Below are 23,167 nucleotides of genomic sequence, written 5' to 3'. Positions count from 1 at the left end.
TGTGTACTTTGGCCAGTTGTTTCATTTGAACTGATTTAAGATTCAAAACTCTAATATCCTTGGATCTGTCTGAAAGAAAGGGACTTTTCCTTTACGTACTGTGGATCCGGATTCAACGGGAAATGAAACAAGATCTACAGGTTCTCATTGTTCCCCAGATTATATGTTTTTCCAATGGACAAAGTTCTTTGTTTGGAACATATCAAAGTTCAAAATTCACAGCAAGATTATTATCAAAGTACGTATATGTTACCATATACCACCTTGAGGTTCATTTTCTTGCATGTGTTGCCAGCAAAGTGAGAAATACAGTAGAATTAATGAAAAACCATACATAACAAAGATCGACAAACAACCAATGTGCAAAAGAGGACAAATCATGCAAATAATAAATAAAAAAGAAAATAAATAATACTGAGAATATGAGTAGTAGAGTGCTTGGAAGTGTATCTATAGGTTGAGAGTCAGTTCAGCATTGAAGTGAGTGATACTTCCATCCTGTTTTAGCCTGAACCATCAAATGATAATAACATGATCAAATGGTACTACTTTCCTTGCACAGGTTAAATTTTTAAACTGTGACAGTTGAGTATTTTAGTTCTGGATTCTTCACCAGAATAAGACTACATTTTAAACGTTATCAATTACTTTAAAATATCTATAATTACCACAGAAAACTGTCTCTCTTTTTTTTCAGATGTTGATTAACAGTTATCTATTCATGGACTAGATAGATACTACAGTTTTATTTAATAAGTTGCCCAAAATATCACATTAGTATGTCTGATTCCCTACAGCACAATGAAAATATATAAGCATATACCTGCATGAACTTAGTTTTCTGCATGGGAGGAATCATACAGACTCTGTACATCTTTCCTCGATAGTTGATTTCTAGCAGATCAAAGGCTATGAATTCAGGAACCGCCAGGATAATTGACAATGCCCAGATGACTATAATTTCAATAACCGTCCACGTGGAAACTCTGATGCCTTGAATACGACTCCAGGACAACACTGCTCGATACCTAAAAGTGAAACTCTACAATAAATCGGATGTGTTTTCTGACAGCAAGATTCAAGAAAGAAACACACTGTAAGTTACCTGTCTATACTGAGTGCACAGAGACTGAGAACAGTGATGCCAACAGATGCTTTCTGCATAAACGGCAGAAGTTTACATACTTCCACCCCAAAAGGCCAATCTTCAGCGTGGAGCTGGAAGCAAAAAGCACAAATGTTTTGTTTTTGTGAGACTGGAGCTTTCAATAATGTAACATCAACAAAGTTAATAATTAAGTGTTACTAATTTATCAGAGCATTTGTTATGCAAAGATCTGTACACTATGCCTTATTCTCTCAGCTGCCTTTTCTTCCTTTTCCAATTTCCATTCCCTTATCTCTTCTTGTCTAAATGAGTGACTCATGTTCTGCTTTCAACACTTGCCTTCAGTACCTCTAATACTAATTTAATGTTGGAAAAGTATTAGTGACCTCAGGCATTCTTCACGACTAAATCCAGTTGAAGATGATGCTTGCACACCTCCCAGTAGAGCCACGAGTTAGTAGTTGCGACAGGAACTCAGGCGACCTCTGCACTTTCCTGTGGTTTCCACCTAAGGTTATCACATTTCCTTTCTGAACTTCCACTTTTCTGCATTCTACAGTGATGCTGGCACCAGTTTTCTCATCCCTTTTACCTTGACAGCAATGAGGGTGTTCTGTATCAACCAGGTTTCAAAAGCAACTCTGTACATGAACTTAACGATGAAGAAATGCAATGTTTCAAATCATCACCTCAGTTTGTTACGATCATTATCTCCACCAGTGTGGTGAGTATGTAATCTGAAGCTTACATTCAAAAGTTATTGGGGTTGATGCCATGCAGTGTAAGTTCATAGGAATGTATTGAAGTTATTGATTACATACATTGCAATTTCAACTCCAAACTGATAATCCTATAGCTAGATGGTTGTAATTTTTTTTTGCAGTTCGTATGGTTTGACTGCAGGGCAGAGGCTATTTCTCTCACATTCTGCATTTCATCTGGCAAAGCTTTGCTCCAGGAACACCATGTAACTGAATTTCAAATAATATTTAATCCAACACTTGATACTGTTTTACTTTATTTTGATTCTCTCAAATCCTAGTTATTTCATTTCTGAAGATCTCTCAACATGTCTTCATCCATTACTGTCACAGGTTATCCTAATTCTTTTTTCCATATTTGAAGACCTCCTGAGAAAACAATGATGCTTGGTAGAACTATTTTATTTACATGATGGGCATTCTTTCAATGAATTTGCTGTGCTCTGTAACAGATTTAAATACCTTTGCACTTATTTATGTTTCCTGGAGAATAGATCTATCATTAAGGACCCTAATCATCCAGGGATTTGCTACCATCAGGAAGGAGGTACAGGATTGATTAACTGATTGATTGATTGATTGATTGATTGATTAATTATCTTTGATAGAGATACAGCTCAGAATAGGCCCTTCTGGCCCTTTGAGTCATGCCCACCCAGTAAACGCTTGATTTAATGTTAGCTGCTAACCACAGTGACAATTTACAATGACCAATTTATCTACTAACCGGTACATCTTTGAACATGGGAGGAACCCAGAGTACGCAGAGAAAGCCTACACAGTCATGGGGAGAATGTACAAACTCCTTGCAGGCAGCAACAGGAATTGAACCCGGACTCATTAATCCTGTAACACATTGCACTACTGTGCCAAGCCTGAAGGCACACCCTTAATGATTCAGGAACAGCTTCTTCCCCTCTGCCATTAGGTTTCTGAATGGACAATGAACCCATGAACACCACCTCACTACTTTTTTTTTACACTACTTATTTAATTTAACTATTTAATATATACAATATATACTTACTATAATTAATATTTTTTCTATTATTATGTACTGCATTGTACTGCTGCCTCATGTCAACAAATTTCATGACATATGCTGGTGATATTAAACCTGATTCTCCTTCAGATTCTATTAATTGCAACAACATTATATGATGTGATTTACCTTCACATGCTGCTGGGAAATAAATGTAGATTTGAGAAAAAAAGAACTAGAATATAGAACAAGGAAAATTACAGTAAAGACAGACCCTTGATTTTGTGCCAACCTTTAAACCTATTTGAAGATCAATCTAACCCTTCCGTCCTACATAGCTCTCTATTTTTTCTATCTTATCTTATTAAAAGTGTCTTTGCAGATTGCTCAGAATTCTCTGGCTAGGACAAGCAGAGCAGAAACCTAAAGAATTTCTCCTACCGTTAACTCAAGAATGATAATTCTCTGAAAATAGGTATCAATCTGATACTCAAACAAAGAAAAATATAATCTTAAGAAATACAGCATTTCGACATAAATAATTACTTAAATACTTCATAAATACTTCAGGCTGGTGCTGGTGCTGAATCGTCAGAGAGTCAGAGAGTCCCAGATGAAAACCACAAGTGAAACAAAAGGGAAAATAAACTACAGCCACCAGATTCAGAATGGAAGCCCCTCCCACCTTGGGTTCATACCCCCCCCACCCCACCCCAATCTTCCAATCTTGTCACATCTCCCTTCCCCAGTCAAGATATGTATGCCTTTTCCAGAAGGGTCATTAAATAACACTAAATCAGGGCACAGATAAAATGCAGCATTGAAATGAGATGACAACATTTATAAGAAACACAATTAGTTTATGATAAGATGCTTGTGACAAATTTTGGCGTATTAAGGATACAATCTGTACAAACTGGCTTCATTTGCTCTCACCATTTTTCCTTTAAGTTTTGTTAATGACTGACATATTACTTCAATAAAGTTCCCAAAAAAAGAAATGTCTGCACCAACACCAGAAAAACAGGGAAATTCAAAGCAATTTAGACTAATCAGTGGAAGGATAAGATATAATCAACAAATGCAGTATATGCAATTGATTTATGATGTATATTAAAAGAAAAGGTTTTAAACAGCATCTTATTAATTAGGGCATAAAATTTGTGTTGTGAAAGGAAGAAAGCCACTAGCCTATCAAATTCATTTTATCTAGGAAATTGACTTCTGCAGTTAATCCCATCTGTTATGCATTGATTCTATCTCAGAAGTCAGTAGTTTGTTTTTGATTGTAAACCATTATGATGCAGCAGTAATGGATATAATTACCACGGGTGAACTTGGTAGAAGAAGGAAAGGATTTATATTTATATTGCTATTACGAAATCCCACGGCTTTTTCTAAATTAATCCATTATCTTTGAAGTTCAGTCTCTATCAAGTAGATAAAAGTGAAACTTAAACTATTTTCAGCAAAGTACTACAGATGGAAAATAAATGACACATCTTGGGCAGCATTATCTGATGAAGAAACATTTGCCAAGTTAATGAACTTTCTTAGCAAAGAGTACCATCATATCTTTCCTTTCTATCTGAGCAGGCAGATGGGATTCTTAACTTTTTCATCTCTTTCCATTGAAGCCAATATCAAATATCAGCCAACTAAAGGTAAAACCTACCTGTTTTTTGTTAGATGTCAATCCAAAATAGCATTGACTGTCTCAGTCCAAGATAGCAATCTTCCACTATCTTATTAATCAGCAGTTACTAAATGCTTTAAGTCATGAATCTGAGAGGCCTTAACTAAACTGTGAACCTCCCAGTTAAACAACTCTCTCAATTTTCAGCCCAGTTTATCGGTGCTGAGCAGCGCCCCTCTCACATTCTCACACACCGATGCTCTCTGTCACTTGCTCAACTTTCCTGTTTTTTTTTGCCCATTTTCTATTCATTTTAAATTGTAGATTGAATTACCTCATTTGCTTTGCCAAGGATGTACTCAGAACTCACACATGGGGCCTACAAAAAGACTGCTGCCCTTCCAAGTGCACACTTAATTGTCTAATGCATGAATGAAAAGATTCCAGATGTGCATAATCTTAGTCACAGAACAGCTTGCAGCAGTTTAACATGCTGTGATGAAGTGCAAGCTATCATGGATAATCTTGGAAGGTCTTGTAAAATAATTTACACAGTCCATGAAATATATATAAATAAAACACAGATGGTGGAATTCTAGAAAATAAATATAAAAGTACTCGGCAGGTCAGGAAACATCTGTGGAGGGAAAAGCTCCGGTTGATGACCTTTTATCAAAACAGTTGATCAAGGGTCAACAACAATGAAATCTTAGATCATTTTAATTTTGTTGATGAACGCTGCTTGAACTACTGACCATAAAGTAACTGACTCATTTCTAACATATTTTCAAAAGCTGTGATATCTTTATGATGGATATTCACTCTTAACTTTGTATTCTCCTTGGTATGGCCCCTCCACCTTATTGTCTGCCTGCACTGTAACCGTAGAACTACATTCTCCATTCTGTAAACATAAGAGGTTCTGCAGATGCTGGAAATCCAAAACAACACACACAAAATGCTGGAGTAACTCAGCAGGCCAGGCAGCATCTATGGAAATTAGTAAACAATTGATGTTTCAGGCCAATATCCTTAGTCAGCATTGGTTAAGAAGGGACAGAAAACAGAATAAGAAGCTGACTGTAGGAGAAGGTATAGGAGATTAGAGAGAAGATGGGTAGAAGGAGCAACACCTCATTCTCCATCTGGGTAACCTCCAACATGCTGGCAAAATCATCAATTTTTCTAATGACCAGTATTAAAACCGCTTCTCCTTTTCTCTTCTTAAATTCTCTACTCTAGCTTTCCCCTCAACTCTCCTCTTTTCCTTACCTGCCCATCACCTCCCCTACTGCCCTTCCTCCTTCCCTTTCTCCCACAGGCCACTCTCCTCCTCTATCAGATTCCATTTAACTTTACCACCATCACCTCCCTGTTTCATACTTCCACCCACCTGTCTTCACCTATCAAATTGTATTCCCTCACCTCCCTCATTTTCTTATTCTGGCTTTATCATCCTTTCTTTCCAGTCTTGATGAAGGGTCTCAGCCCGAAACGTCAACTGTTTATTCATTTCCATAGATTCCATTCTGATTTTCCATTCTCCATTCTGTTACATTTTTCTCTTGCATTATCTTGATGTGCTGATATGGTGAAATGATCCAAATGGATGGCATATAAAACAAGGTTTGTTCTCTGCACCTTGAATCTTCTGATAATAATAAATAGATTTTTAATTACCAGCACCCATCAATCAAAAACACTGCCCATCATTAAGGAACCGCACCATCCAGGACATGCCCTCTTCTCATCACTGTCTTTAGGGAGGAGATGGAGGAGCCTGAAGGCACACACCCAACTAATCAGAAACGGCTTTTTCCTCTCTTCCGTCAGATTTCCAAATGGACAATGTCCCAGGAACACTATGTCACTTTTTGCACTACTTATTTATTTTGTTAATAAGTCTTAGAGTTAGAGTCATAGAATATTACAGCATAGAAACATTCCTCGCAGCCTATCTAGTCCATGCTGAACCATTAATCTGCCTAGTCCCATCGATTTGCAACCTGACTATAGCCTTCCAATTCCTCTCCCATCCATGTACCTAACCATGCCTTTTAAATGTTGAAATGGATCCCGTATCCACCACTTGTACTGGCAGCTTGTTTCACATTCTCACCACCCTCTGATTGAAGAAGATCCCGCTCATGTTCCCCTTAAACATTTCACCTTTCACCCTTAACTCATGACCTCCAGTTGTACTCTCTTTGGAAAAAGCCCGCTTTTTACCGAATTGACACCCACTCATAGTTCAATATACCTCCATCAAATCTCCACACAAACTTATATATTCTGGGAAATAAAGTCCATATAATTCCAGTCCTCATGCCCCAGCAACATCCTTGTGATTTTTTCCCGTATCGTTCAACCTTATTTATATCCTCCTTGTAGATGGGTGACCAAAACTGCACAAAATACTCTAAGTTAGATCTCACCAACATCTTTTACAATTCAACATAACATCCCAACTCCTGTACTCAATATATTGATTTATGAATGCTAACATGCCAAAAGCTTTCCTTATGACTCTATCTATCTGTGTTGCCACTTTCAAGGAATTATGGATCTGCATTTCGAAATCCCTCTGTTCTACTGCGCTCCTCAGTGCCCTACCGCTCATCATGTAAAATCTACCATGGTTGGACCTTCCAAAGTGCAACACTTTATGTATAGAAGCATTAAATTCCAACTGCCATTTTTAGTCCATTTTTTTCCATGATGGGAACATACAAACTCTGTACTCTCAATATTTCAATTTTGAAGGCATCCCACCTACTACGTACATCTTTGCCAGAAAACAACAGGTCCAGATCCTTTCTGATACCATCAAAATTAGCCTTTCTCCAATGTAGACTCTTAATCCAAGCACCAAACCTATCCTTTTCTATTATTACCTTGAAACTAATAGCATTATATTCACTAGTTTGTAAAACTTCCCCTACACAAACATTTGTCACCTGCCCTATCTCATTCCTGAAAAGGAGATCTAATATCCCACTCTTTCTAGCTGGGACTTCCATGTACTTATTAAGGAAACTTTCCTGAACACATTTGGAAAACTCTTTCCCATCCAGCCCTTTTACATTATGGGAGTCCCAGTTAAAGTTAAAATCACTTACTATCATAACCTTATGTTACTTGCAACAGTATGAACTCTCTCTACAAATTTGTTCCTCTAAATCCAGTAGACTGTTGGGTCGTCTACAATATAATCCTGTTAATGTGGTCATACCATTTCTACTCCTCAATTCTACTCATCAGTCCTCACCAGATGAGTTCTCCAGTCTGTCCTGACTGAGCACTGACATGAAATTTTCCCTGACTAGTAATACCATCTCTCCCCATTTAATCCCTCCCACTACATCATGCCTAAGGCAACAAAACCCCGGAACACTGAGCTGCCAGTTTTGTTCCTGCAACCAAGTCTAATAAATAGCTACAATGTTATAATTGCATGTATCGATCCATGCTCCAAGCTCATCTGCCTTTCCTACAATATTCCTTGCATTGAAGTATACTCAGGTCCGAATTTTAATCCCACCATGCTCAACCTTTTGATTCCTAACTTTGTATGTAGGCTTAACAACATTATTCTCTATAACCACTCCACTAGCTGTAACTCTCATCCCCTTGCAACACTCGTTTACAGTCCCCATGCAGCACTAGTAAATCTTCCTGCTAGGATATTAGGCACCACCAGTTCAGATGCAAACCATCCCTTCTGTAAAGGTCCCATCTTTCCTGGAAGAGAGATCAATGATCCAAAAATCTGAAGCCTTCCCTCCTGTACCATCTCCTTACCCTCGTACTAAACTGTATAATCTTCCTATTTCTGCCCTCTGTAGCATGTGGCATGGGTAGTAATCCTGAGACCACAACCTTGGAAGTGCTGTCCTTTAACTTAGCATCTAATTCACTGAACTCAGCTTACAGGACCTTGTCTCCCCTCCTACCCATGTCATTGGTACCAACGTTGACCACGGCCTCTGGCTGCTCACCCTCCCTTTTATGGATGCGTTGGGCTCGATCCAAGATGTCCCAGACCCTGGCATCCAGGAGGCAACATACCATCAGGAAATCTCATTCTAATCCGCAGAACCTTCTTTCTGTTCTCTTAACCAATTAATTTTCGATCACTACAGCCCACTTCATCTCCCTGCTTCCCTTCTGAGCCACAAAGCCGGACTCAGAGCAAGAGACCTCTGTGAGGTCATCCCATCCAACAGTATCCAAGTGGTATACCTGTTGTTGATGGGAATGGCCACAGAGATAGTCTGCATTGGCTGTTTATCCCCTTTCCACCTCCTGACAGTCACCGTTACCTGTGCTCTACACCTCCGACGTAACTACTTCCCTGAACATCCTTTCGAACAACCCCTCAGACACCCCAATGATGCAGAGTTCATCCAGTTCCAACTCCATAACATGATCTGTTAGAAGCTGCAGCTGGCTGCACTTCTAGCAGGTGTAGTTGTCAGGGAAACTGAAGGTCTCCCTGCCTTCCCACATCCTGCAAGAGGAGCATTCTACTATCCTGCCTGGCATCTCCACTGCTCTAAATGTGCAACGGTAAAGAAAATAAATTAGAAAAACTCAACCTATGGCCTAAGCATCTTCATGCCAAAGCCTTGGTGAGCCAAACCCTCATCTTCCCACTCTGACACTGATCCATTTGCATATTAGCCACTCTGCTTACACCTAACTTCTTTTTATTGGAGAGAGAGAGAGATCTCTCTCTCTCTCTCTCTCCCCCCCCCCCTCTCTCTCTCCCCCTCCCTCCCCCACCCCCTCCAATCCAATGTCTACTTGGGAATTGTGGCAAACACAATGTAAATTTTGTTCTTTTATGTTTCTTATTGTAACATAGTAATTATTTATGTATTCTACTGTACAATACATCTGCAAATCAACACATTTCACAACATAAGTCAGTAATAATAAACCTGATTCTGATCAAAATGGCAAGCATTTACTTTTTCCTTGAGTTAATTCCTATATGTAAGCTTAGTGGCAACAATTTCTTATAGGAACCCTCACATACTTCTTATATAACTGCTCTGCAAATGATTCACACACTTTAATGTGGTGATCTCATTGTAAATCCAGATGTTGGCAGGCAGATGCAAACTGGGGGGGACCCACAGCATCTATAGATATTCTCCTTAAACAGTATAATGCGGTTGTGAGGCCTCCCTTGAGTACTGTGTACAATTTTGGTCTCCATATTTTGTGAGGCATGTGAAGGCACTGGAGAGAGTTCAGCAAATGTCTACAGCATATGAGCTATGCAGAAAGATTGAAAGAATTAAAGTTTTTTAACCTAAGTAGACATAGAATAAGAGTGGAAATTAAGGAAGTGTTCAAAATCATTAATGATAGAAATAAAGTGGATGCCAGGTTCTACTTCAAGATTAATTTGTCTACAAGGACACGAGGCCATGGGTAGAGACTGGTAAAAGGGAGACTTCAGAGTAACTTCAGGAAGCATTTCTTACACAGTGAGTTGTGGACGCATAGAACAAACTACCTTGTTGTGTGATTGAGAGTAGTGCTTTAGAGACTTCCATATCTGACCTCGATAGTTATTTCGACACACTATGTGAATAGGAATTTGGCGAGCTTTGATGGGTTGAATGGCCTGTTCTTGTCAAAAACTTTCCAATGTTGAAATGATGACAAACACTGAACAAATCTGAACCAGAAAATAGACAATACTGTCTAGTTTGGGGATTTGCAATTGATTGAGTGTTGGTACTCATCAAACCTGTTCCATTCTCCAGAAAGTAAAGATTAATCGCTTGGATACAGCTTTGAGAATATATAAGGGGGTATTAATAAATGTTTTGTGTTATTATTGATTTGTCCATAGAATGAGAATTTGCTGGCAATATTGGCATTTATTTCACATCCCTAATTTCTCTGAACAAAGACCATAAGATATAGGAGCAGAATTAGGCCATTTGCCTCCACCTTTCCTCCATTCCCTCTCAGCTTCAATCTCCTCACCTCTCCCTGTATCCCTTCATGTCCTGACTAACCAAGAATCTCTCAAGCTCTGCCTTAAATATACCCAATGATTTGGCCTCCATGGCTGCCTGTGGCAATGAATTCCACAGATTCACTACTCTCTAGCTAAAGAAATTCCTCCTCTTCTCCATTAATAAATGGATGTTCCTCTATTCTGTTTTCTGTTCTTAGACTCCCTAAGCTTCAATGAGAAGCCCCTTCATTCTTCTGAATTACAGTGAATTAAGGCCGAGCTATCAATCGCTCCTCATATGATAAACCTTTCAATCCCAGAATCATTTTCGTCAACCTCCTTTGAAACCTCTCCAATGTCAGCACATCCTTTCTTAGATAAGGGGCCCAAAACTGCTCACAATACTTCAAGTGAGGCCACATAAATGCCATATAAAGCCTTAACATTACATCCTTGCTTTAATATTCTATTCCTCTCAAAATGAATCCTAACATTGCACTTGTCTTTCTCACCACCGACTCAACCTGTAAATTAATCTTTAGGGAATCCTACATGAGGACTCCCAAATCCTCTTGCACCTAGTTAAGAGTTAATTATATCAGTGTATTAGGTAAAGACAGCAGATTTCATTCCCCCGAAGCATTTTTGTATTCTCCCTAAAATCCAGAGCAGTTTTAGTTACCTTTGCTAAAAACATCACATGCCAAATTTATTTAAAAACTTGAATTTAAATTCCTCAGGACCAATGATGGGGTTCAAACTCACCTCACTGCACCAATGGCCAAAACTCTGGACAAGTCCAGTAGTTTATCCACTTTGCTGGTGCACCATTGGATTTAATTTAATCTTTATCTCCTTTGCATATTTTGATTAGCAAAGTATGGAGGGAAAGGTGGACATTCAGGAACTAGAAAATGTGATAGAAACTTCTACAATACATTTTTAAGATTAAGAATAGCTTTGTTTGTCACATGTACATCAGTGAAGTACATCATTTGCATCAATGACCGACACATTTCGATAATGTGCAGGGCAGCCGGTGAGTGTCGGCTTCCTTTCAACATCAACTTAGCATGCCTACAACTTGCTGACCCCTACTAGCCTGTAACTCTTTTGAGATATGCCAGGAATCTGAAGAACCCTGAGGAACCCCACACAGTCACAGGGAGAACATACAAATTCCTTACAGCCAACAATGGGAATTGAATCCCCGATTACAGGTGCTGTAAAGTGTTGTACCAGCCTCTATGCTACTGTATGCCTCTAGAATTGGTAATACCATATGTTAGGTAGATCTTAGCAACGAAGAGTTCAGAGGGGATTATAACTAACTGATGTCCAAATACATTGACTCAGAAATCCTGTGATAAAGGGTATGTGAAATATTATTGTTTCAGGGCATTCCTACCAATTTTATACCAAGGATCTCCTGACAACTTGCTGACCTCCACAATATGTCCCAGTCTAGCTGTGAATTGAGTAAATATTGTATCAGCAAATTTAGTGAAGGCCTTTCCACTGATCTTCCATAGCAGAGCTGACAAAGTGTTTAACAGTATGTGTCAAGTATATGCATTGGGCTTGGCCATTCTGTATAGCTGAATGGAGATGCTATTGGTCATGTGAGTGAAGGAAGAATAATGGTTTCCAAATGATCATCGGGTTATGACATAAAGGCTATTATAAAACCATAGCAGATATTCAATTAAACTTTAGTTATTTATTTACCTCTATGAATTACTTTGAAATCAAAATTAATGGAATGAGGGAATCATCTTCCCATTAATGCGAACACTGAGACTACAGTGTGGATCAGTTTAATCATGTGCCCAACCATTTTACTCCAATCAATCAGACAATGTAGAAAAAATTCTACATGCCTCAACTGGAACATGGGATACAATACAATAAAAGGCTTTGTGCAATATTCATGTTCTTAGTATTATTGGCATGATTTATACAGTGCTGTTTGCATCATTCTTGCAAACCAAGCCATAGGCATACATATATTACGCAGATACTATAATTCCAGATTGTTTGTTGGATGAAATGAGAGAACTATCGAGCTTCAAATACCAAGCTTAGAAAGGTATTATTATTTCAGTACCATTTCAATTTGGTAGGCATGATAACGTTTACATTGTTTATACTTCAACTCAGAAAGTCATGCATTACCAACTTAGACTCTGGATATTCTTAAAAGTGTTGGCAGCTCGATGTGGAACATAGCACTGGTATTCACCCTGTAACAGACAAAATATTCAGTCCTTCCAGGCAAGTCAGCTCAAATTCAGAAGATTGCAACCTCTTGAGAAAGCCCCAAAGGTGGCATTCTCTCTGCTTCTTAAGGAGTTGAGAGGCAGGACACCAATTGACTGTGATCAGTCCCATAATATCTGCTTGCTAACTTTGTGTTAGGTTAAAACTTTTGAGGGTCCAGTAGTTCCCTTCTTTCAATGGAGGGAAAGAGCATCTAGGGTTAGGGGGTAAATTTCAGGAGTTCAGAGTTTTAAAAAACTTTATGTAACTTCTTAGTAACCTTTTCATTAATATAATTAACTTCGGAATTTCAGAAATGTTCATCAGAGAGTTTTGACAATTGGTTAATTGCTAACCGGAGCAAACTGCACATAGACCGTGGCGGAAATTGAATCTTGAATGCTTGCGCTATAAAGTGTTACACATTAATTATACTACCATGCCACTTGGCATCCTAACTTCAGTTAGAAATTTCTGTACTCCACAGGATTTCATCAGTAAAGTTAGAGCCAACCTCATGGGAGAAGTAACTGTTAAAAGATAGGATCCAATTAAGAGGCAATCCAGTCAAATGTGAAGCAGTAGGCAAAGGCAACTAACTCACCACTCCCAGAAAATCTCAGGTCAATATTCTTTATGTAAAGTTTGCAAAATAGTTAATCAGTTATTCATTCTGGAAAGTGCCACATATGCATTCTTCTACTGGCAAAAGAAACAACATTTTTCAATCCAAACAACAATAATTTTTTGCAAATAAAAATGTATTATAATCACTCTAGCGGTTGCTGCCACATAACTCCAGTGAACTAAGTTCAATCCTAACCTCTACCGCTGATCGTGTGTGGTTTGTGGTTTCCCGAGTTCAGATCCTTCCCATGTCAACACATCCAGAGATGCACAAGTTGTGAGGTAACTGGCCACCATAAATTCTCCTTCATGTGTAGATAAGTGGCTAAACTTGGAAGACAGCTGTCGGAAATGGTGGGATGAATAAAATGAGTAGTGTAAATATGGCTGCTTGATGGTCAGTGTGAAACTTTGTATACAGTAACTGATGCTTCTCTGAAATCATTCAAGCGTTAAGACGATGAATCAACTTTCTATCTTGCATGCAAGGACAGAAGCCTTGCTCTGGAGCAGGAGTTCCTAACCTATTTTATGCCATCGACCAATACTATTAAGCAAGGTGTCTGTGGGCCCCAGGTTGGAAAACCCTGATCTAGGGCTTTACAGTTTTATATGAACCATTGACTAAATCAAAAAGCATACAAAAATGTTATAGCACTGATTGACTGATGTGAGTGAGGATCTTACTCAGTTCATGCAACGCGAGCTACACTTGCACTAAACAATCTATTACTCAGACTGGATCTCATATCAACCCTGTTGTAGATGGTGTGTGTCATAGGCACATCCACATATTGAGGTATAAGGAAAGAGCAAAGCCATAACTATACCCAATTAATCAAAATTAGTATTCATTACTGTCTAGAAAACAACTCATTGTTGAAAATGTATTGATATTTTGACTGTTGCAATCTTTTTGGAAGCTACAGCATAGCTCTCCAGTCATCTAAATTCTCAATTTCCTGTACCTTTCATGAACTAATATACACGCACACATTATCTAATGCGCTTTTTATGTATCCCTTGGCATTAAACAGGATTTTATCTAAGATAAGTACGACAAAGTTTGACTCAGACTTTTGAAAAGAGCTGTCAGAATATATGATGAAAGACTTGGCTGAAGAGATTGATTTTCAGGTGGATCTTACAGAGGATAGAGATAGCAAAGAAATAATCAGCTGGCATCTTCATCTGGACACCTGGTAAGAAAATAAAGATTAAATTGTATGTTTATCAAATCACAAAATTCAGATTGAACTTCATACTTTCAAGAAAATATTTAAAACTGGTTGTGTTTATTTTTAAATTTGATTTACAGTAAGCAAATAAGCAGCAAAGTGGGTGGGCAATGCTAATGGAACTGATGTTTCTTTCCCATGTTTGTCCATGCCCTGAACCACAGTAATTATCTCCAAATCTTAGAATCCCATTCCTGTTATCTCCTAACTACTACAACTGATATTGTATATGGTTCCCACACCTTAAGCTTTTTTAAAATCCAGCTTCAACCCCAGGATCAAAAGTCTGCCTTACCATGCAAGCGATTCCTTTCCTATCTGTGATACTGATTGTATTTCCACCACCAAGGTCTCTGTGTGCTTTATTTCACCTTTGCCTTCACACAAAAAGGCTGTAAGAGCCTTTTAGACAAAACAGAAGCAACAAAAGATGTTGACAAGAGGGAATTAAGCCTCCTTCGGCCCTTCAAACACAATGCAACCTTTGTTTAGTTTAACTACCAGTCTGACCTCCAAAAACTCTGATATAGCCTTTTCTGAATCAGTCTCTCCACATCTTTTTTCTTCTAAACTAATTTTGCAACCCATGACTAAACAACTTCTTTCCCTTAGATCATTGTCCTTAGCTTAGCCCATAAGTAGCAAAAGCAGTTGTCTTTCAAGTAGGTACCACTTCCACTTTTGACTCTTGACCTAGACCACACCTACACTCAAAGGCTCCTTCTAACTTAAAGTGTTTAAATCCCATCAGAAGCTTGGATTTCCTACCTCCAGCTACTTTATTACTTTCTTCTGACTGCATGTCACGCATTTGAATTTTCTCATAAATCGGTCCTTCCCTTCCTCATGCCCTTTTCCTTTAAGAGTCTCTGTAAGAGGGCTCTGTTAGAGTCATTGACCTGAAACATTTTTTTCTACACAAGCTGCACCAGTATTTTTTGCTTTTATCTCTTTAAAACAGAACTCGGACCAAGCTTGTGCTTGTCCCTCCAGGGTTTTTTTTTTGCAGTCTTTGCATACCTATATAAGAGTTCTGTGTCTCCCTGCATTACATAAGCCATAGAAATACTTGTGAAGATGCAGTGTACTGCATGGGTGGGGGGGGAGAGGGTTGTTCTATCAAAAATAATATTATAATTGCTAAAACGCAAAGTGACAGCTGACTCAATAAGGAACTTTGAAATGGTATTTACTGACAAAAACTGCTGAATTGTGTAGAAAATTAAATATCTATCTAAATTGCTATAGATTCCATAGTCAAGCTCTGCCACAACTTGCCAGATTGCATGAACTACTTCCACTTTTGGGTTTTTCTGACCTCCCTTTTGGCAACTAGTGCTTCTTGCTTCTTGCTGACTCCATCCCGGATGTCAGATCCACCTGCTTCTACATCATACCCTGTGAAAAATTTTGGCAGCCCACAATATGATGCAGAGAGAGGAGCTGCTGCCTCTCATTAGTGATCAATCCAGGATTTACCTGAAGACCATATGGATTTCCTGATCTTTTCTCCCAAATATCCACAAATTGTACAGTAGTTTGGTGGGTTAGTTAACCACCATACTTTGATTCTGATGTAACAGTGAAATTGATGGAAACACTGAAGGCGGGGGTGGGGGGTGGGGGGAGGGAGAATAGATTGAAGTAAAGATTAGTGAAGAAAGGGGATTGATCTGTGAACCAGCATAGCCTTGATGAGACAATGGTTTCCTTTGTCGTACGGAAATCTGAAAAATATACAAACTAATCACATTCCTAACTCGAAACAATAAATTGCAGTGTACAGAGGGGTGTATATTATCAAGGGCAAACAAGCCACAGACATCATTTAATGGAAGGATTAAAGTACTTTAGAGAAATTTTAAAAATACTTATGCAACTTAACTCTTGCATCACCCTCTCAACAATAGCATGCTTAAATGACATTTGGACAGGTACATGCATTGGAAAGGTTTAGAGGGGTATGGACTTAATGCAAGGCAATAGGCTTATTTCACTTAAAGAACCTAGTTAGCACAGACAAGTTGTCTGAAGAGCTTGTTTCCATGCCGTATAAGCCTTATGATTATTGATAGTTCCAATAGTTGATAAGATCAGATGGTGTGTTAGGGAAGGGTGGCAAAATGTAACATGGAAAAGGCAGGAATTTTTAAAATATATGAACAGGAGGACTAAATCTAACATGTAATATAAAGTTGAAAAGAAATAACAATAATAGATATCATTGGGCCATAAAGAAATTCAGCACAGAAAAAGGCTCTTCAGTCCACTCAATCTATAACCAGTTCTCAACCACTCATTTCCACAAATCCACTAGTGCCATTCACCATACATCATAGCAACCTCCCTAACTTCTGCCACTTAGCTACATCCTAGGGGCAATTTGCAGTGTTTGGCATGTGGGAGCAAATCACAGTACCCAGAGGAAACACACGCTATCACAGGGAGAAGCATGCAAACTCCACATGGAAAGCACCCAAGGCCAAGATTGAATCTGAGTTTATGACATTGTAAGCCAATGGTACTATTAGGTACACCCTTGTGTTGCCACAATGCATTTATCATGGTAAACCTTTCAACCTGTGATTAAGTGTGACCAATCTCAAACAACATGTTTGGTGCCTTTGAATTATGAAGAGTTCAGAGTTTTTGGTTTGTGTAGCAAAAACAGTTTGTTCATAGTGACACTTCAATAAAGAGCATGTCATGTTAATAGCCATTTCCATTGTTTGAGTCTAATGAAATGGAAAATATATATTGAAGAAAAACAATAGGCAGCAAATGTAAATTTAGAAAAGTTTTAAAAAATGAACAGAGCTTGTTATATTATTTAATTTATGCAGCTGTATCCTTTCCACAGACTTCCTGCTATGACAATGTAGACATCTCATAGAGCTCTATATCACTCACAAAACTGAACAAACATTTTTAATATTAGTGATCAAAGCAATTTTACAAGAATGATAGTAGATGAATGTGACAGTTCCAACTAAACACCACTGCCTAAACCCTAAACAATACAAACATATGAAAGTATATGTAATATTATTCAGATATGTTCATAATTGCAGTCATTTTAAATAGTTTATGATATTTAAGATGAAATCTCTTAAGAATCTCAAGCAAAGTGCATGAATAACATGGATACACTCAGTTTCATTGTAGCGAATAGGACATAATACCAGGGTGGGCAATCAACAGTTAATATCGTAGCAGTCATTTAGTGTGCAAACCTCTCCCCACTTAGTTTCTATTAATGATCTGTGACAAATAAATTCTGATAATTTATTAAACTATAGCTTAATTGCTCATCAAGTATGACACTGCTGAATGCAAAAGTAGACATTTTCCTGGTCCAACTTAAGGTTAAAACTAAAATGCTTTGTGTTGTCAATTAAGTCTAGAGTGTGTAGGTAAGATGCACTGCTCATTGTCACAGTTCTGTACTCACTACCTCTGACTTCTTTCACAATACATTGGCTGCATGGCTGGTAAAGTGGTACCGCCTGGACCAATTGGGATTTTCTCAATTTCCAGTTAACTGTTTCAAATAAAGAAGTACATGTGCTGCAGCTGGATACTAGTTAAGCTAGTCTGTGAGAAATACCAGAAGTAATTACTTTTGGAGATCGACTACACGGGAATTGAAGGGTTTGGAAAGAGAGTTCTAAAGTTGTATTGAGGCCAAAATTGAATCAGACGTCATTTTATTGGATAGTGGGACAGGTTGAATGGGTTGTTGGCCCACGCCTGCCATTTCTTAAGTACTTATGTCTTTGCTTCTTTTCATTTCAGATTGCATAATCAAAAGTCAATTAAGTCTATTCTTTTCTACACTATCTATAAATATATAAGAGGATTGGCCTATTTTCTAACAAAAAGAAACTAGGGTGTAAATGAGATTTGTATGTAAAATTAATGATGTGGGATCCAACTGTACTAGGTGTCATTTTCAGCATCTCTGGAGACTGAGTTACACAGAGTGTAGAACTCACACTATATTAACCGGAAAAATGTCCACAAACACATTTTAACATAGAACAGTACAGCTTACTACAAGCTCTACAGCCCACAATGCTGTGCCAACGAATATAATGCTATTTCACAAACAATCTAGCTCTTCCCTCCTTCTCATCACATATCCCTCCATTTTTCCTACATCCACATGCCTATCTAAGTGTCTTTCAAATGTCCCTGTTGTTTCAGCCTCTAGCACCACAACAGATGGTGCATTCCAGGTTGATACCACTCTTTGTAAAAACAAAAAGAATACCCTTGACATCTCCCCTAGGCTCACCTTCAATGGATGACCTCCAGTATTGGCCATTGCCATCATGACACAAAATATGTTGGCCACTCGAGCTACACCTCTCATAATCCGATACACTAATGAAGGCCAACACCCCATACACCCTCATAATCATCAGATCAACTTGTGCTGTAACTCTGAGGGATCAATGTTCTGTTGTAACTTATGACAACATTCTACACTATCCACAACACCACCAACCTTGGTGTTATCTGCAAATGTATTAACCCACCCTTCCTCATCCCAGTCATTGATAAACATTTAAAGAGCAGGGGTCCCAGAACAGATTCTTGTAGAATGCCACTGGTCACTGACCTTAGGCAGAATACATTCCATCTACTACCACCCTCCGCCTTCTGTGGGAAAAACAATTCTGAATGCATGCAGCCAAGTTTTTTTCTGGATCCCATGCCTCCTGACTTTCTGAATGAACCTACCATGCAGATCCTTGTCAAATGCCTTAATATAATCCACATCCACTGCTCTGCCACCATCCATATGCTTTTGTCACTTCCCTCTAAGAGTTCAATCAGGTTCCTGCGGCAAGACCTGTCCCTCACAAAGCCATGGCCGTCCCCAATCAGACTGTGCTTCTCTAAATGTTTGTAAGGTAGAAAGTGGCAAGAATGAATAGATAGATAGATAGAGAATAAAAAAGAGATTTAACTGGAAGTTAAAAAATAAACAAGACTAGCAGGTTTCTAAGTCCTTGACGGCAACATATATCTGAGGGAATGGACTATCACGCTCGCAATAGCTCAGCTTGAAATGCCAGACACTGTTTGGCAATAATTAAAACATATCACGTCATTAATAGGATATTTAGGCTGGAATGGACATTAATTTGCTCTGAGTGGTTTAGTTCCATCTGGCATTCAAATACAGAAACTTCTACCGCTAGTTACTCAGGCAGTGAAATGCTGTCTTTACGAAGCATCACCACAAATCAGACCGTAGCTTTGGGATATTCAGATCTAACGGCACATCGGCCCATAAACTTACACACAGCAGATCCGTGACATCAAACGCTCCACACATTAAAGAGCAAAGTCTAATCCATTTGTAAAGATGCAGAAAATTATTATTTTCTTGTAAAAAAATAGCCTAAGAAAACTGTACATTTTTTATTTTAGAAGTCACCACGTAAAATGACCGGAGGAATGAGACACATTTAAGGCTTCATTGCATACTCGTCCTGAAGTTAATCGTCAACTAATGCGAAGGGGAGGGGGCTTTCAAAAATTCTTTTAAAGTTCTTACTTGTTATAGTAAGAACAAGCGAGCCGTGGTCACAGGCACGTTCATGCGTGTACACAGAACATATACGCGCATACATAAGGGGAATCTATAATCGATTTAAATGCGTTACAGATGTTTGTACCGATCTGGATTCATTCTGACGGTTCCGGTAGCGGAACTGCATAGAAGCAGAAACATGTTTAAGGTGTAAAACATGTTCACCGTCCCTGCCTGCAAACTCCCAGCCACCTCGGTATCGCTGACCTGCGTTTACCTAACCCCAGGAGATAAACTGGCAATCTCTCCGCATTCGGCCCCCCCGCCCCCCGCCTTACCTTGTAAACGGCGATGGGGATGTCGATGACGATGTGCAGCAAATCCCCCAGAGCCAGGCTGGCTATCAGGATATTGGGGCCGTTCCTCATGTACTTGTTTTTGTAAATGATTCTCAGCAGCGTGGAGTTACCGATTATCCCCACCACGAACACCATGCAGGACACTATGGTGTTGATGTACTTGAAGGTGTCCTTGATCTCCGGCCGCTGTTTGCACATCGGACGGAGCCTGTTCCGGGTCACGTTTAGATTGTGCAAATTGGAATTGTGAGCAGTCGGGATGAAGTTTAGGAGAACCTCGTGGGGAGTGGGTGTTACCATATGCCAGAATGTAGGTCGCGCGTTTATACCATGTTCAGGCTCGTTGTGCCCCTCCTGGCCCTGGGCAGTGGAGATGGAGATTTCACCGAGAATGAGTATGAGCAGTCCAGCAAGAGCTCCAGAAGGCGCCATTCGGAACGTCCCGACGCTGACGATCAGTCCCAATAACTGGGAACTCGAAAAGTTTTCCACATATAAGTTGCAACAGAGAGGAGGGGCTAGGGAGGAGAGAGAAAACATGGGATTATACCTCAGAAAACGTCCAACCAATTCCACTGGCTTCCTTCAAACTCCTGTAGGGGCCGAGGGGGTTCGATTTGTCACGGCTATTGGCTAGTCTCTCATGCAAAGTTCAGTCAAGTTCCGATCAGACCGACTGGAGGAAATTATCGCTCAGATGTAGTCACTTTACAAGCAATAGAAGTGGTGAGAAGGGCGACCCTGGTTAATGATGAGGACATGTCAACTGTGGCTAATGTTTTCGTTACCAGCAATGCTTTTCTTAATTTGGACTGATGAATCTGTTGCTTTCAACTCTCGGTGTATAACGCCTTCCGGCCCTTAAAACTACCTATACTATGTTGTCGAATATTTAAGCAGCTTATACTTACATCGATCTTCCGAGAGAATGAGAGAGTGGGTGTGTGTCCCTGTGTCAGTGTTTGCAGGGCACTGTCCACCCGGATTCGGCACGCTGTTCTTGCCGTACTGTCCCCGTCTCAGTCCCGCACTTGGACTGAACGAACAGACGAAGCTTGCGCTGTTCAGCACTGGCGCGCCGATTGCAGGCGATTCTAAAGACAGTCTCCATCAATCAACGCACACCCCGCCTGCTGAGAGAGCAGTGCATCACCCCGCGAGCAAACGGCACCTTTCCTTTTTCACCAAAGGGTCTTTGCACAAAAGCTCGGGCTCACCCAGGCAAGAATGCCGCTATTCACACAGGCAGCGCCCCAACATCAGCGACCTGACCAAAAGGTCGAACTTGTGGTCAGGACCTGGATTTGACAGCGAGAGCGCATTGTGCCTGGGAATAGCACCAGCGAGCTCATTCCCACTCATACCGCTTTCTACATTGTGTGCATTGGCAGGCGGGCATTGATAGGAGAGTCGTGCTTGAAATCAAAAACATTTTAAAAGCACTAGCAAAAATGCATCAGTAGAAGTACCTTCTTCCCCATCCTCCACCTCATCTTTCTTGGCAGAACGTACTTTGGCTCAGAATGTCCTGGTTTAGGGTTGATCTACTGAAACCACCACATGTTGCGTGAACCTTAAATACTCCTTCCTGTACCTAAAAGATTCAGTCAGATAATGAACAGTGCTTGCTTATACCCTCCTGTTTTAACACGCTGTACTGAATAAATTAACACCCTAAACATAGCTCTCATTTCCTCTCTTGCAGGTGGCATTGACAATATGGCAGCTCTGTCCCTATATCCAATCTTATAGTCAAAAATCCTCAGCCTGTTCTTGTCAAATACATGCCAACTTTTCTCACACCAACACTGCTCCCTTCAGGTTTCAGCCTTTGATAGTTGACTATTCTATGGGTCTCTGGTACAAGACGTTTTCCAAGATTCATTAAATATGTCAACAAATGCCTTCCATATCACTTCCTTACGGTGTTTATAATCTAAGGACACAAACTGCTTAACCATGGTTTTATCCCCTTTGCACTTGAATACCTAATAGATTTCATTTTATTTAACATCGATATTATTTAGCATTTTTTTATTATTTGTTTAACATTTCTAATTTTAGCTTCTGATGCAATAACCCTGATCTACCTCTTAGGGTAATTACTGAAGCAAAGTGATTGCATAATATTTCTGTTCTTTCCCTATTGACATCTTTTTCTCCCCTGTCTCTCCCAGATTTTCTATCTTGTTGATGCATCTGTAATATTTGGTGTTACTTACTTAAACATAATTTCATTTAGTTTCAATAACTATTTCTGCCTTTTCTAAATCTCATTGCAGTCTCTTTTGTCATGCTCTTAATTTGTATTCAATGAATTCCCTCTAATCATTCCCTTAAGAATATATTTATTCATTGTATCTTATTAGTGTTTATTTTCTTCATTTATCTTGATAACATTCCACTCTGTCTCCACTGTGTTATGGATTGTTTGATTGTTTCTCTGGCATCCAATCTTCTGTTATCTGCAATTTCCTTCAACTAAACAATACGAAGCAGAAGTCTCTATCTTTTCTAAACATTAGCCCATGTCCCCTGTTTCACTGCTACTGATTAGATATTCTGCCTTGTTAAACCAAGCTCTGCAAGCCCAATGCCTATTTAACCCAGATCTGAGTTATAAATCTCACATCCTCTCCACTGGAAACAAATTCTGCTTTCATTCATTAAGT

At 39.2% G+C, this 23,167-nt stretch overlaps 1 protein-coding gene across 1 annotated transcript in view; it reads right to left on the bottom strand.

Annotated features, from left to right (window-relative positions):
- Positions 1-21,538, bottom strand: part of LOC132394355 (endothelin receptor type B-like) — a 43,907-nt gene extending 22,369 nt beyond the window's left edge. The window contains exons 1-4 of the mRNA XM_059970398.1: positions 21,407-21,538; positions 20,475-21,013; positions 1,106-1,218; positions 824-1,028 (exon numbers count right to left, since the gene is read on the bottom strand). Of these exons, the coding sequence (XP_059826381.1) occupies positions 824-1,028; positions 1,106-1,218; positions 20,475-20,927 (771 nt within the window). The 5' untranslated portion in view covers positions 20,928-21,013; positions 21,407-21,538. The remainder of the gene's footprint in view (positions 1-823; positions 1,029-1,105; positions 1,219-20,474; positions 21,014-21,406) is intronic.
- Between the last annotated feature and the right edge of the window lie 1,629 nt (positions 21,539-23,167).

This window comes from Hypanus sabinus, chromosome 5, assembly GCF_030144855.1.
Source record: "Hypanus sabinus isolate sHypSab1 chromosome 5, sHypSab1.hap1, whole genome shotgun sequence".
Classification (NCBI taxonomy): Eukaryota; Metazoa; Chordata; class Chondrichthyes; order Myliobatiformes; family Dasyatidae; genus Hypanus; species Hypanus sabinus.
The sequence above is the reverse complement of the archived record's forward strand: the minus strand, read 5'-3'. Positions and strand labels throughout refer to the sequence as shown.